This window comes from Eriocheir sinensis, chromosome 69 (genome assembly GCF_024679095.1).
Source record: "Eriocheir sinensis breed Jianghai 21 chromosome 69, ASM2467909v1, whole genome shotgun sequence".
NCBI classification, from domain to species: domain Eukaryota; kingdom Metazoa; phylum Arthropoda; class Malacostraca; order Decapoda; family Varunidae; genus Eriocheir; species Eriocheir sinensis.
In genome coordinates, this window is record NC_066577.1 from 7,261,866 (window position 1) to 7,276,865 (window position 15,000).

Genomic DNA, 15,000 nt, shown 5'->3' on the forward strand with positions numbered 1-15,000 from the left:
GAGACTATTTTATATTTTTTTAATTATTTTGAAGAAAGTTTTAATTATTATTGAGACTATTTTATATTTTTTTAATTATTTTGAAGAAAGTTTTAATTATTATTGAAACTAATTTATATATTTTAATGTTTTTGAAGAAAGTTTTAATTATTATTGAAACTAATTTTTATATTTTAATGTTTTTGAAGAAAGTTTTAATTATTATTGAAACTAATTTATATATTTTAATGTTTTTGAAGAAAGTTTTAATTATTGAAACTAATTTATATATTTTAATGTTTTTGAAAAAGTTTTAATTATTGAAACTAATTTATATATTTTCATGTTTTTGAAGAAAGTTTTAATTATTGAAACTAATTTATATATTTTCATGTTTTTGAAAAAGTTTTAATTATTGAAACTAATTTATATATTTTTAATTATTTTGAAGAAAGTTTTAATTATTGAAACTAATTTATATATTTTAATGTTTTTGAAGAAAGTTTTAATAATTATTGAAACTAATTGATATATTTGTTCCCTTTCAGATGTAGATGGTAGCACACCACTGGAATCTACTACTACTTCTACTATTTCTACTACTACTACTACTATTTCTACTTCTACTACTACTTCTACTATTGCCTCTACTACTGATACTACTACTACTACTACTACTGCTCCCCTTAATTCTTCATCTACTCCTTCTACTTCTCTCCCTCTCTCCCTCCCTTCTACTACTATTACTACTACTGGTACCCCGACTATTTCTCTCCCTACCTCCTCCTTCTCCTCCTCCTCCTCCTCCGCCTTTTCCATTCCCTCCTCCTCCTCCTCCTCCTCTTCTTCCATTGGAGGTAAGCTGGGAGCCCTTCTTGCCTCCTCCCCCTGTGCCCCCCCCTCCTCCTCCTCCTCCTCCTCCTCCTTCATTCCTCCTTCTACTACTACTACTTCTACTATTGCTACTACTACTACTACTACCGAGCCTGTTAGTAGTAGTGGTAGTGAGGTTTCTGCTACTTACACGTTCTCTCTGAAAAGTGGAGGAGGAGGTGGAGGAGGAGGAGGAGGAGGAGGAGGAGGATTGGGAGGTGAGGTAAATGTCTCCGCCTTCCTCACTCTTCCTCCTCCTTCCTCTTCCTCCTCTTCTGCTCTTCCTCCTCCTCCTTCTCCTTCCTCCTCTTCCGCTCTTCCTCCTCCTCCTTCTCCTCTTCCCTCTCTTCCTCCTCCCTCCTCCTCCTCTCTTGTTGATTTCCTCAAGGCTACCTCTCCCTCCTCCTCCTCCTCCTCTTCCTCCTCCCAGCCTCCTCCTCCTCTCTTCTCTCTTCCTCCTCCTTCTTCCACCACCTCCTCCACACAACCTCCTCCTCCTCTTCTCTCCTTCCCCCCCTACTCCTCCACCTCCTCCCTTCCTCCTCTTCCCTCCTCCTCCTCTTCCTCTCCTCTCCTCTCCTCTGCCCTATTCTCCTTTGCTACTACTACTACTACTACTACTACTTCTACTACTACTACTACAATTCCTACTTCTGCTACCTCCAATAGTCTCCTTTTCCAGCCCCTACAAGAACAGGTCATCTCCACTCATCTCCCGTCCTCCACCTCTGCTTCCTCCACTTCTAATCTCCTCTCTTCCACTTTCCAATCTCCTCCTCCTCCACACTCTCTTCCTCCTCCTCCTGCCTCCTCCACGATCTCCTCACTCATCTCCTCCTCCTCCACTTCTCCGTTCTCCTTCGGGGCGCCCATCTCCACTATCTCCACCTCCTCCACGTTCTCCTCCGCTCCTATCTCCACTGCGAGTTCAATAGGAGGAGGAGGAGGAGGAGGAGGATTTCTGTTCGAAGGAGGAGGAGGAGGAGGAGAGGTCAAGTCTTCCTTCTCCTTCCTCTCTCCAAAATCTCCTCCTTCTCTTCCTCCCTCCACCACCTCCACCTCCTCCACCTCCTCCTCCACCTTCCCCTTCTCCTTCACGGGGGGGGCCACAGGGGGGAAGGCGGCCAGTGTCTTCAGTTTCGGAGGGGGGTCAGCCGCCACCGCCCCCCAAGCCGCCACTGCCCCATCTGCCCCAGCCGCCAGCCCCTTCAACCCACCCGCCGCTACATCCGCCACTGGGTTTCCTTTTGGGGCCGTGCAGCCGTCAGCCGCCACCACAGCCGCCTCAGCCGCCACAGCCAGTCCCTTCTCCTTTGGTTCTGCCGCCACAGCCGCCCCGTCAGCCATGCCAGCCGCCCCATCAGCCATGTCAGCAGCTGCCTCGCTGTTCCAGTTTGGGTCCGCCATCACAGCCGCCGCCCCAGCTGCCACCACTACCGCCACCACAGCCGCCACCTCGCCCTTCGCCTTCGGTGCTAAGCCAGCCGGCGGTGGGTTTGGTGAGGCAGCCGCCACGGCCAACAAGCCTTCCTCCGCCTTCTCCTTCACCCCTGCGGCCGCCGCCCCCACCCCCGCCTCCAGCGCCTTCTCCTTCACGGCCGCCACACCTGCCACCACCTCCGCCGCCGCCACCTCCGCCCAGCCCTTCCAGTTTGGCGCCAAGGCCGCCGCTCCCGCCGCCGCCCCCGCTGCTGCCTCCGCCAGCCCCTTTAGCTTCTCTGCTGCCGCCCCAAAGCTCAGCTTTGGGGCGGCCGGGGCGGCGGCCTCACCACCCCCTCCAGCATTTGGCGGGGCATCGACAACAGGGTTCGGCCAGCCAGCCGCCGCTGCCGCCACCACGGCTGCCACAGCAAGCTTCGGTGCCCCGGCGGCCACTTCACCCTTCGGTGGGGCGGCGGCTGCCCCGTCCTTCACCCCCAGTTCCTTTAACTTTGGGTCAGCAGCCTCCGCTGCCCCCGCTGCTGCCAGCAACCAGCCGCCGGCCTTTGGGGCGGCTACCAGCACCTTCCCTGCAACACCGGCCGCCAGCACCTTCCCGGCATCCCCGGCCGCCAGCACCTTCGCAGCAGCCCCGGCCGCCAGCACCTTTGCAGCAGCCCCGGCCGCCAGCACCTTTGCAGCAGCCCCAGCCGCCAGCACCTTTGCAGCAGCCCCGGCCGCCAGCACCTTTGCAGCAGCCCCAGCCGCCAGCACCTTTGCAGCAGCCCCGGCCGCCAGCACCTTTGCAGCAGCCCCAGCCGCCAGCACCTTCCCGGCAGCCCCGGCAGCCTCCCAGCCCTTCCAGTTTGGCCAGGGTGCGGCGGCCCCTGCCCCCACATTTGGGTCACCAGCAGCCAGCCAGCCGCCACAGGGGCCTTTGGGGGTGTTCCAGTTTGGCGGCCGCCCCCACCCCCTCCTTCACCCCCGGCAACAACCCCACGCCAGGCACGCGGCGGCCCAGGGCCAGGCCGCCACGACGCCACCGCTAGGCCGCCACTGATGTTATGTTACCTTACCTTACCTTACCTTACCTTATCTAACCTTACCTTACCTTACCTTACCTTACCTTACCTAACCTAACCTTATCTAACCTTACCTTACCTTACCTAACCTTACCTTACCTTACCTTACCTTACCTTACCTTACCTTACCTAATCTAACCTTACCGTACCTTACCTTACCTTACCTAACCTTACCTTACCTTACCTAACCTTACCTAACCTTACCTAACCTAACCTAACCTTACCTAACCTTACCTTACCTAACCTTACCTAACCTTACCTTACCTAACCTTACCTAACCTAACCTAACCTTACCTTACCTAACCTTACCTTACCTAACCTTACCTTACCTTACCTAACCTTATCTAACCTTACCTTACCTTACCTAACCTTACCTTACCTTACCTAACCTTACCTTACCTTACCTTACCTTACCTTACCTTACCTAACCTTACCTTACCTAACCTTACCTAACCTTACCTAACCTTACCTTACCTTACCTTACCTTACCTTACCTAACCTTACCTTTGTTTTTAATCTATTGTTTTATATACCAATGTGTCTGTATGTGTCTATCTATCTATTTATATTACAATCACAATATCTATTAAGGATGAGAAGAGGAAGAAGAAGAAGAGGAGGAGGAAGAAGGAGAAATAGAAGATGATTTAGAATAAGAAAAATATATTGAAAAAGCTGAAAAAAAGAATGAAAATGTAAGAAAAAATGAAGGAAAATATTAGAATGTGCTTCACTTATTATTATTATTATTATTATTATTATTATTATTATTATTATTATTATTATTATTATTATTATTATTATTAATGTTTGTGCTTGCTAAAACATACTGGTGCCTAGATATAGAATGTGCTCTCTCTCTCTCTCTCTCTCTCTCTCTCTCTCTCTCTCTCTCTCTCTCTCTCTCTCTCTCTAATATAAGGTTTTAATGTAGGAATAAAGTGTTTAAAAAGTAGATTATAAGTAATTTTTAAGTGATGTAATTCTCTCTCTCTCTCTCTCTCTCTCTCTCTCTCTCTCTCTCTCTCTCTCTCTCTCTCTCTCTCTCTCTCTCTCTCTCTCTCAGAAGGCACAAAAATAGCTCATACTGTTGTTATATTATTATTATTTTTATTATTATTATTATTATTATTATTATTATTATTATTATTATTATTATTATTATTATTATTATTATTATTATTATTATTATTATTACTAGTGAATGTATGATTGTTTGTGTTCATGTTGCTTCAAATAAAACAATGTGCTTGAACGTTACTTTATGTTACATAGTGAAAATGCAGGATTACTTGAGCCACCCCTTAAAAAATTATATAAACCGTTGTTATAAGCATTTGCAAGCACAATATCGGGTCAAATTAAGTAGAAATATAAAATTCAAACACCAAACACATAGAAGAACACAAGAAAAACCCTAAAAATAGTCTAAAACATTGAAAAAAAAATTAAGTATTGTCTCGAGAAATACATTAGTCACCCCTACGAACGTTTTATTTTTCCATTATAAACGTTTGCAAGCACAATATCGGGTCAAATTAAGTAGAAATATAAAATTCAAACACCAAACACATAGAAGAACACAAGAAAAACCCTAAAAAAAGCCTAAAACATTGAAAGAATTAAGTATTGTCTCGAGAAATACATTAGTCACCCCTACGAACGCTTATTTTTCCATCATTATAAACGTTTGCAAGCACAATATCGGGTCAATTTAAATAGAAATATAAAATTCAAACACCAAACACATAGAAGAACACAAGAAAAAGCCTAAAACATTGAAAGAATTAAGTATTGTCTCGAGAAATACATTAGTCACCCCTACGAACGTTTATTTTTCCATCATAATAAGCATTTGCAAGCATAATATCGGGTCAAATTAAGTAAAGATATAAAATTCAAACACCAAACACATAGAAGAACACAAGAAAAACCCTAAAAAAAGCCTAAAACATTGAAAGAATTAAGTATTGGCTCGAGAAATACATTAGTCACCCCTACGAACGTTTTATTTTTCCATCATTATAAACGTTTGCAAGTACAATATCGGGTCAAATTAAGTAAAGATATAAAATTCAAACACCAAACACATAGAAGAACACAAGGAAAAACCCCTAAAAAAAGCCTAAAACATTGAAAGAATTAAGTATTGGCTCGAGAAATACATTAGTCACCCCTACGAACGTTTATTTTTCCATCATTATAAACGTTTGCAAGTACAATATCGGGTCAAATTAAGTAAAGATATAAAATTCAAACACCAAACACAGAAAAACACAAGAAAACTTTAAAATAAGCCTAAAATATCAAAAAATTAGTGAACAAAATATATTAGGTTGAGAAATACCTTAGTTACCCCTACAAACGTTAATTTTTCCAGCATTATAAACGTTTACAAGCACAACAGCAGGTCAAATTAAGTCAAAACATATAATTCAAACATTAAAAACATAGAAAAACACAAGAAAACCATAAAAAATAGCTCAAAACATCGAAAAATTAGTGAAAAAGAAATATTAGGTCGAAAAATATATTAGTCACTCCTACAAACGTTTAATTTTTCCATCATTATAAACGTTTACAAGCACATCAGTTAAAACATATAATTCAAACATTAAAAATATAGAAAAACACAAGAAAACCATAAAAAATAGCTTAAAACATCGAAAAATTAGTGAAAAAGAAATAATAGGTCGAAAAATACATTAGTCACTCCTACAAACGTTTAATTTTTCCATCATTATAAACGTTTACAAGCACAACAGTCAAAACATATAATTCAAACATTAAAAACATAGAAAAACACAAGAAAACCATAAAAAATAGCTCAAAACATCGAAAAATTAGTGAAAAAGAAATATTAGGTCGAAAAATACATTAGTCACCCCTACAAACGTTTAATTTTTCCATCATTATAAACGTTTACAAGCACAACAGCAGGTTAAATTAAGTAAAAACATATAATTCAAACATTAAAAACATAGAAAAACACAAGAAAACCATAAAAAATAGCTTAAAACATCGAAAAATTTGTGAAAAAGAAATATTAGGTCGAAAAATACATTAGTCACCCCTACAAACGTTTAATTTTTCCATCATTATAAACGTTTACAAGCATAACAGCAGGTTAAATTAAGTCAAAAATGAACTACAAACACTAAACACACGGATAAACACATGAAAATCCTACAAAAAGCCTTAAATATTGAAAAAATGGAAAAAATAGAAATTGATACGAGAGTTGAATGCTAGCAGATGCCCCAATGGCGGTCTGTTGGCAAGTCCAGAGCTTAGTATTTTTAGTGTTTTTCTTCGTTTTCCGCCTTAGACAACAGCAAGGAAAGGTCAATATGGAAGAAAGAACATCCCAAGACTTTCCAGGACTCAAAATTACCTTGATGGAGTCTTTAAATACGCCGAAAAGAGGAAAAATAAGGTAAGCTTCCATATTTTCACCCCATGGTCCATCCAGAAATATAGTTTTAATAGCTGTTTTTTGGTGTTTACGCTAATTAATTCAGGTCAATCTTTTAACTAATTATAAATAAGACTCCCAAGAATACGTGGGTAGCAAGGAACCCTCACGGAAAGCAAATATACATGAGAAAAGTGGAAAAATAATGAAAATCTACATACAATATTAACATCAGCCATTTTTGCAGAGAGATAGACATTATAGCTGTTTTTTGGTGTTTACGCTAATTAATTCAGGTCAATCTTTTAACTAAGTATAAATAAGACTCCCAAGAATACGTGGGTAGCAAGGAACCCTCACAGAAAGCTAATATACATGAGAAAAGTGGAAAAATAATGAAAATCTACATTCAATATTTACATCAGCCATTTTTGCATAGATAGATAGACATTATAGCTGTTTTTTGGTATTTACGCTAATTAATTCAGGTCAATCTTTTAACTAATTATAAATAAGACTCTCAGGAATACGTGGGTAGCAAGGAACCCTCACGGAAAGCTAATATACATGAGAAAAGTGGAAAAATAATGAAAATCTACATTCAATATTTACATCAGCCATTTTTGCAGAGAGATAGATAGACATTATAGCTGTTTTTTGGTGTTTACGGTAATTAATTCAGGTCAATCTTTTAAGTAAGTATAAATAAGACTCCCAAGAATACGTGGGTAGCAAGGAACCCTCACTGAAAGCTAATATACATGAGAAAAGTGGAAAAATAATGAAAATCTACATTCAATATTAACATCAGCCATTTTTGCAGAGAGATAGATGGACATTATAGCTGTTTTTTGGTGTTTACGCTAATTAATTCAGGTCAATCTTTTTACTAAGTATAAATAAGACTCCCAAGAATACGTGGGTAGCAAGGAACCCTCACAGAATGCTAATATACATGAGAAAAGTGGAAAAATAATGAAAATCTACATACAATATTTACATCAGCCATTTTTGCATAGATAGATAGACATTATAGCTGTTTTTGGGGTATTTACGCTAATTAATTCAGGTCAATCTTTTAACTAAGTATAAATAAGACTCCCAAGAATACGTGGGTAGCAAGGAACCCTCACGGAAAGCTAATATACATGAGAAAAATGGAAAAATAATGAAAATATACATCCAATATTTACATCAGCCATTTTTGCATAGATAGATAGACATTATAGCTGTTTTTTGGTATTTACGCTAATTAATTCAGGTCAATCTTTTAACTAAGTATAAATAAGACTCCCAAGAATACGTGGGTAGCAAGGAACCCTCACGGAAAGCTAATATACATGAGAAAAGTGGAAAAATAATGAAAATCTACATTCAATATTTACATGAGCCATTTTTGCAGAGAGATAGATAGACATTATGGGTATTTTTTTGGCCCGTCGCTGCTACCCGGGTATTAAGCAGTTCTCACCCCACAGCAGCGGCGGGGCGTGGCTTGGAGAGTTTCTGTGACTATTATTACCCAAGTAACTTTTTAATGGTTTGCGCAGAAAAAAAAAGGTGTTCCCTCCACGGCTGTTACCACCACCACCACCACGGCTACATCTGCGTGACTCGTAATTTCTGGGGGGCGAGGTGGTTATAGCCCTCCGATGTTTTATAGAGGCCTCAAAATTCCCCTAAAAGTGCTTATTTAAAAATGTTCCCTCACCTGTCCAGGCTCGCTTTCCTCGTCAGCGGCCCCGAAAAAACACACACACACACACACACACACTCACGCACACACACACTTCATGAACCCGTGATGCCCTCCAGCCCCCCATAAAATCTACCATAATCCCGGCCTGTGTGTAGTCCCGTAGAATAAAAATACCCTCGACGCGCTGAGGGCCATATTTTTAAACATTTCAGCGCCCAAGAACACGTAGTTTACTAGTCTTTCGTGGGAGTTTAGGGCATTTCCAGGGGTACTACTTTTATGACCCTGGTGGTAGTCTGAGCCTTCTTCTGTACCGTGAACCTAAAAGAACACTCATTATAACGCGTAGCTTACTTGTCTTTCGTGGGAGTTTAGGGCATTTCCAGGGGTACTACTTTTATGACCCTGGTGGTAGTCTGAGCCTTCTTCTGTACCGTGAACCTAAAAGAACACTCATTAGAACACGTAGTTTACTAGTCTTTCGTGGGAGTTTAGGGCATTTCCAGGGGTACTACTTTTATGACCCTGGTGGTAGTCTGAGCCTTCTTCTGTACCGTGAACCTAAAAGAACACTCATTATAACGCGTAGCTTACTTGTCTTTCGTGGGAGTTTAGGGCATTTCCAGGGGTACTACTTTTATGACCCTGGTGGTAGTCTGAGTCTTCTTCTGTACCGTGAACCTAAAAGAACACTTATTAGAACTCGATTAACCTCATTTTTGGCCTATTAAGCACGTCTTTTAATTATCCTCTCTATGTATTTTCCTCCATTACTGAAGGGTTGATTATGGCGCAGAGGGAAGGGAGGGGAAGAGACAGAGAGAGAGGAGAGAAATGAGAGAAAAAAAGGATAGGAAAGGAAAGGGAGGATGGAGGAGATAGAGAAAGGGAGGAAGAGAATAAGGAAGAAAGGAAGGGAAAAGGGAGGAAAGGAGAGGAAATGGAGGGGAAGAGAGAGAGAGGAAAGAAATGAGAGAAAAAAAGGATAGGAAAGGAAACAGAGGATGGAGGAGATAGAGAAAGGGAGGAAGAGAATAAGGAAGAAAGGAAGGGAAAGAGGGAGGAAAGGAGAGGAAATGGAGGGGGAAGAGAGAGAGAGGAAAGAAATGAGAGAAAAAAAGGATAGGAGAGGAAACAGGAGAATTAAGAGAAGGAGAAACGTAGGAATTAAGAGAAAAAGGAAGAAAAGAAGGAAAAATAAAGGAAAATAGGAAGATAAATGTAAAGTTTGTATCCTAGACTGTAGCTACGCGTGGCCTCAGTGCTAATCTCCGACTCCTTGAGGCATTAGGGGGTTATTAACATGACCAAAACGTTACTTAGACAAATTATTTAAAAACGAGGCAACAAAATAACGTTCTCAAGGGTAAAAACGTTAAGTGGCTATTACTACGCATGGCCCCAGCGCTCATCTTTGTTACCATAGCTGTTAATAGATGAAAAACTTTACTTAGACAAATTATTTAAAAACGATGGAACAAAATAACGTTCTCAAGGGTAAAAACGTTAAGTGGCTATTACTACGCGTGGCCTCAGCGCTCATCTTTGTTACCATAGCTGTTAATATATGAAAAACTTTACTTAGACAAATTATTTAAAAACGATGGAACAAAATAACGTTCTCAAGGGTACAAACGTTAAGTGGCTATTACTACGCGTGGCCTCAGCGCTCATCTCTGTTACCATAGCTGTTAATATATATGAAAACATGACTTAGACAAATTATTTAAAAACGATGGAACAAAATAACGTTCTCAAGGGTACAAACGTTAAGTGGCTGTTACTACGCATGGCCCCAGCGCTCATCTTTGTTACCATAGATGTTAATAGATGAAAAACTTTACTTAGACAAATTACTTAAAAACGATGGGACAAAATAACGTTCTCAAGGGTAAAAACGTTAAGTGGGTATTACTACGCGTGGCCTCAGCGCTCATCTTTGTTACCATAGCTGTTAATAGATGAAAAACTTTACTTAGACAAATTATTTAAAAACGATGCAACAAAATAACGTTCTCAAGGGTAAAAACGTTAAGTGGCTATTACTACGCCTGGCCTCAGCGCTCATCTTTGTTACCATAGCTGTTAATAGATGAAAAACTTTACTTAAGACAAATGATTTAAAAACGATGGAATCAAAATTAACATTCTCAAGGGTAAAAACGTTAAGTTGGGGGCATAGGCTATTACTACGCGTGGCCTCAGCGCTCATATCTGTTACAATAGCTATTAATATATAAAAACTTTACTTAGACGTATTATTTCAAACGAGGAAATAAAGGAATATTCTTAACAGCCTAATATCGTCATAAAAGACTTCCAATTGTATTTCCCGGCCATAAAAATGTATTGATAGAGTAATTTACCACCATAGCATAACCTAACCTAACGTAACCTTGAGTAAAGAAGAAATGAAAGAAAAAAACAAGAAAATAAGAAACTAATAGAGGAAGAAAATAAAGAAAAGGAGGAGAAGGAAGAATGGAAGGAGGAGGAGGAGGAGGAGGTGGAGGAAAAGCGATTATTATTATTATTATTATTATTATTATTATTATTATTATTATTATTATTATTAACGAGTGCCTATAAGTTCCCTGTAATAGCAATTCAATTTAATATAATGAGCGCGCGCGTGTGTGTGTGTGTAATTGTTGTGTGTGTGTGTGTGTGTGTGTGTGTGTGTGTGTGTGTGTGTGTTTCTCTCTTTTGCGTGTACTGCAGTGTGTGGGAGAGAGAGAGAGAGAGAGAGAGAGAGAGAGAGAGAGAGAGAGAGAGAGAGAGAGAGAGAGAGAGAGCAGCCACATTAAACCATCGGGCGGGCTTCCAAAAATCCTCCTCCTCCTCCTCCTCCTCCTCCTCCTCCTCCTCCTCCTCCCTTCCTTCCTCTGACCTTACTTCATTCTTTCGTTCCTTTTATTTCTTTTTCTTCTTCTTCTTCCTCTTCTTCTTCTTCTTCTTCTTCTTCTTCCTCTTCTTCTTCTTTTTTTCTTCATCTTTTTTCTTCTTCGTTTTATTATATTTACTCCTCCTCCTCCTCCTCCTCCTCCTCCTCCTCCCCCTCCTCCTCCTCCTCCTTTTGTATTTCAACCTCGTCTGTGATGTAAGATATTTCTCTCTCTCTCTCTCTCTCTCTCTCTCTCTCTCTCTCTCTCTCTCTGTCAATATTTCTGAGCTATGGACGCGAGTTTATTAAAAATTGCAAAATAAAGGGAAACAGAGAGAGAGAGAGAGAGAATATATGCATGATTCCCAGGGTAATTCTCTCTCTCTCTCTCTCTCTCTCTTTAACACACAGAGAGAGAGAGAGAGAGAGAGAGAGAGAGAGAGAGAGAGAGAGAGAGAGAGAGAGAGAGAGAGAGAGAGAGAGAGATTGAAGAAAAACAAGAAAAATATAACCAGTAATAATAATAATAATAATAATAATAATAATAATAATAATAATGATAATAAAATAAAGAAGTTGTTAGTAAGTACATTCTTTTACAATATATATTTCTCTCTCTCTCTCTCTCTCTCTCTCTCTCAGTCAGTCACCCACTAGACGCGGTCGAGAGAGGTTATACGCTCCTCCTCCTCCTCTTCCTCCTCCTCTTCCTCCTCCTCCTCCTTTTACTTTTCTTCTTCGTTATAATTTCTTTCGTGACTTGAAGAATAAGTGAACGAAAGAGAGAGAGAGAGAAGAAGAAGAAGAAGAAGAAAAGAAAGAAAGAGAAAAGTTTTAAAGTTTGAGAAAAGTTGAAAAATTGTGAAAATATTATTATTATTATTATTATTATTATTATTATTATTATTATTATTGTTGTTGTTGTTGTAGTAGTAGTAGTAGTAGTAGTAGTAGTAGTAACAGTAATAATAATAATAATAATAATAATAATGATTTCAGAATTGCACAAAAACAACCAAAGAAAAAAGAACAACAACAACAAAAAATAATGATTAAAGAAAGAAAGAAAGAAAGAAAGAAAGACAAAATAAAATAATAAAGAAAATAAGAAAATAAAGAGAGAAATTAAAGAAAATAGAGCAAGATGATTTTTCTCACTTTTTTCGTCTATCTTTATCTTGAAGGTGAGTTTGTTTGTTTGTTTGTTACGAGAGAGAGAGAGAGAGAGAGAGAGAGAGAGAGAGAGAGAGAGAGAGAGAGAGAGAGAGAGAGAGAGAGAGAGAGAGAGAGATCATCAAAGAAAAATAAGAAATAGTTGTGAGAGAGAGAGAGAGAGAGAGAGAGAGAGAGAGAGAGAGAGAGAGAGAGAGAGAGAGAGAGAGAGAGAGAGAGAGAGAGAGAGAGAGATCATCAAAGAAAAATAAGAAATAGTTGTGAGAGAGAGAGAGAGAGAGAGAGAGAGAGAGAGAGAGAGAGAGAGAGAGAGAGAGAGAGAGAGAGAGAGAGAGAGAGAAAATAAGAAATAGAAAACCGATAATATTTTCTTTCTTCCAATGCAAACAAACGAACACACACACACACACACACACACACACACACACACACACACACACACACACACACACACACACACACACACACACACACACACACACAGACAGAGTAGTAGTAGTAGTAGTAGTAGTAGTAGTAGTAGTAGTAGTAGTAGTAATAATAATATTAATAATAATAATAATAATAATAATAATAATAATAATAATAATAATAATAATAATAATAGTAATAATAATAATAATATTTTTCCCGCATCCCATTATTGTCATTTCAAAGGCCAATAGTTAGTTTTCTCTCTCTCTCTCTCTCTCTCTCCGAATCAATTGCTCCACTAATGAGGTGACGTAAATATATATAATTAGAGAGAGAGAGAGAGAGAGAGAGAGAGAGAGAGCTAGTTATTTAAGATAATAGAATCGAAAGAGAGAGAGAGAGAGGCATGACCATAAAAATATATCATCAATAATTGTGTGGAGTGAGCTATCTCATATTTTCTTTATTAATGATCTCTCTCTCTCTCTCTCTCTCTCTCTCTCTCTCTCTGTATTATCTAATTTTTTCCTTGTCCCTTCATCTTGTTAGAGAGAGAGAGAGAGAGAGAGAGAGAGAATGAGCGAATTCTTATTTTCTCTAGGGACGTTGTATCTCTCTCTCTCTCTCTCTCTCTCTCTCTCTCTCTCTCTCTCTCTCTCTTTTATGTCATTTTCTTCCTCTTTCTTCCTTCCTTCATTAACTTATTCATTCCTCCTCCTCCTCCTCCTCCTCCTCATCCTCCTCCTTTCCTCCTCCTCCTCCTCCTCCTCCTCCTCCTCCTCTTCCTCTTCCTCCTCCTCCTCTAACTACCTTTTCTGACTACATTCAAAGTTCTTTCTGCCCTCCTCCTCCTCCTCCTCCTCCTCCTCCTCCTCCTCCTCCTCCTCCTCCTCCTCCTCCTCCTCCTCCTCCTTTCCACTTATACCCAACAATCATCCTATCTTCCCTTCCTTCCTTCCTTCCTTCCTTCCCTCCTTCCTTCCTTCCTTCCCTCCTTCCTTCCCTCCTTCCTTCCTTCCTTCCTTCCTTCCTTCCTTCCTTCCTTCCTTCCTTCCTTCCTTCCTTCCCTCCTTCCTTCCTTCCTTCCTTCCTTCCTTCCTTCCCTCCTTCCTTCCTTCCTTCCTTCCTCTCTCTCTGTCTATCTATCCATTTCTCTCCAAATGGAATGAAGAAGAGGAGGAGAATGAATAATTAAAGAGGAGGAGGAGGAGGAGGAGGAGGAGGAGGAGGAGAAGGAAGAATGGAGAAAATGAAGTGGAAGAGAAAAAGAAGAGGAGGAGAAGGAGATGGAGGAGGAGGAGAAGGAAGAATGGAGAAAATGAAGTGGAAGAGAAAAAGAAGAGGAGGAGAAGGAGGTGGAGGTGGAGGAGGAGGAGGAGGAGGAGGAACAAAGATATACATGGGAGAAATGGAGTGGAAGAAGAAGAAGAAGAAGAAGAAGAGGAAGAAGAAGAAGAAGAAGAAGAAGAAGAAGAAGAAGAAGAAAATAAACAAAAAAAACCCAAATATTGATAAAAAGAAGATTGGATTAAGAAGAAGAAGAAGAGGAGGAGAATGAAGAAGAACACAAAGGAACACAAAGGAAGAACAAACAACAGCAGAGGTGATGGCCCTTACGAGGCTGTTTGTGACAAGCTCCACTAACTATCTAATCAAAGGTGGAAGATGAAGGACAGCAAAGGCGAAGGCTCCTCCCCCCCCTCCCCATCCCTCCAGCATGGAAAAACTGCATGGAAATTATGTAGGAAAGAGGAAAGAACTACCATTACTGCTACCACTAACCGGGCGATAAAAGCGGACAAGGACACCAGTATTCGAAAGAACTTAACGTTATTACGACAATGAGTAATATCTTAGTTGCTGGTTGGATTCAAAACACTTGTCTAATCTATTCTTGAAGGCCGTAACTGTTGTACTATCAACGACATCACAGGGTAGAGAGTTCCAAACATTAACGACTCGATGTAAGAAGAAGTGTTTGGCTTCGTGCGACGAGAATCTTTTACTTAACGTTAATATGACAATGAGTAATATCTTAGTTGCTGGTTGGACTTAAAACACT

At 40.1% G+C, this 15,000-nt stretch overlaps 2 protein-coding genes across 3 annotated transcripts in view; both read left to right on the top strand.

Annotated features, from left to right (window-relative positions):
• The first annotated feature begins 2,218 nt into the window (after positions 1–2,218).
• On the top strand, positions 2,219–3,331 carry LOC126988341 (nuclear pore complex protein Nup58-like). The gene has a single exon (XM_050846399.1). It carries the CDS (start codon positions 2,219–2,221, stop codon positions 3,329–3,331), a length of 1,113 nt encoding a protein of 370 aa, XP_050702356.1.
• Positions 3,332–12,004: 8,673 nt separating this feature from the next.
• LOC126988579 (zwei Ig domain protein zig-8-like) overlaps positions 12,005–15,000 on the top strand; it is a 48,374-nt gene continuing 45,378 nt past the window's right edge. For both annotated transcript variants that reach the window (XR_007742258.1, XM_050846912.1), the window contains exons 1-2: positions 12,005–12,023; positions 12,351–12,535. Coding sequence is in view for 1 of the 2 variants with exons in the window: in XM_050846912.1 (XP_050702869.1) it covers positions 12,496–12,535 (40 nt within the window). In the remaining variant the exon portion in view is untranslated. The remainder of the gene's footprint in view (positions 12,024–12,350; positions 12,536–15,000) is intronic.

Excerpts from the sequence above, each read along its gene's own strand:
- LOC126988341 (XM_050846399.1), top strand. The coding sequence starts at position 2,219 with ATGTCAGCAGCTGCCTCGCTGTTCCAGTTTGGGTCCGCCATCACAGCC.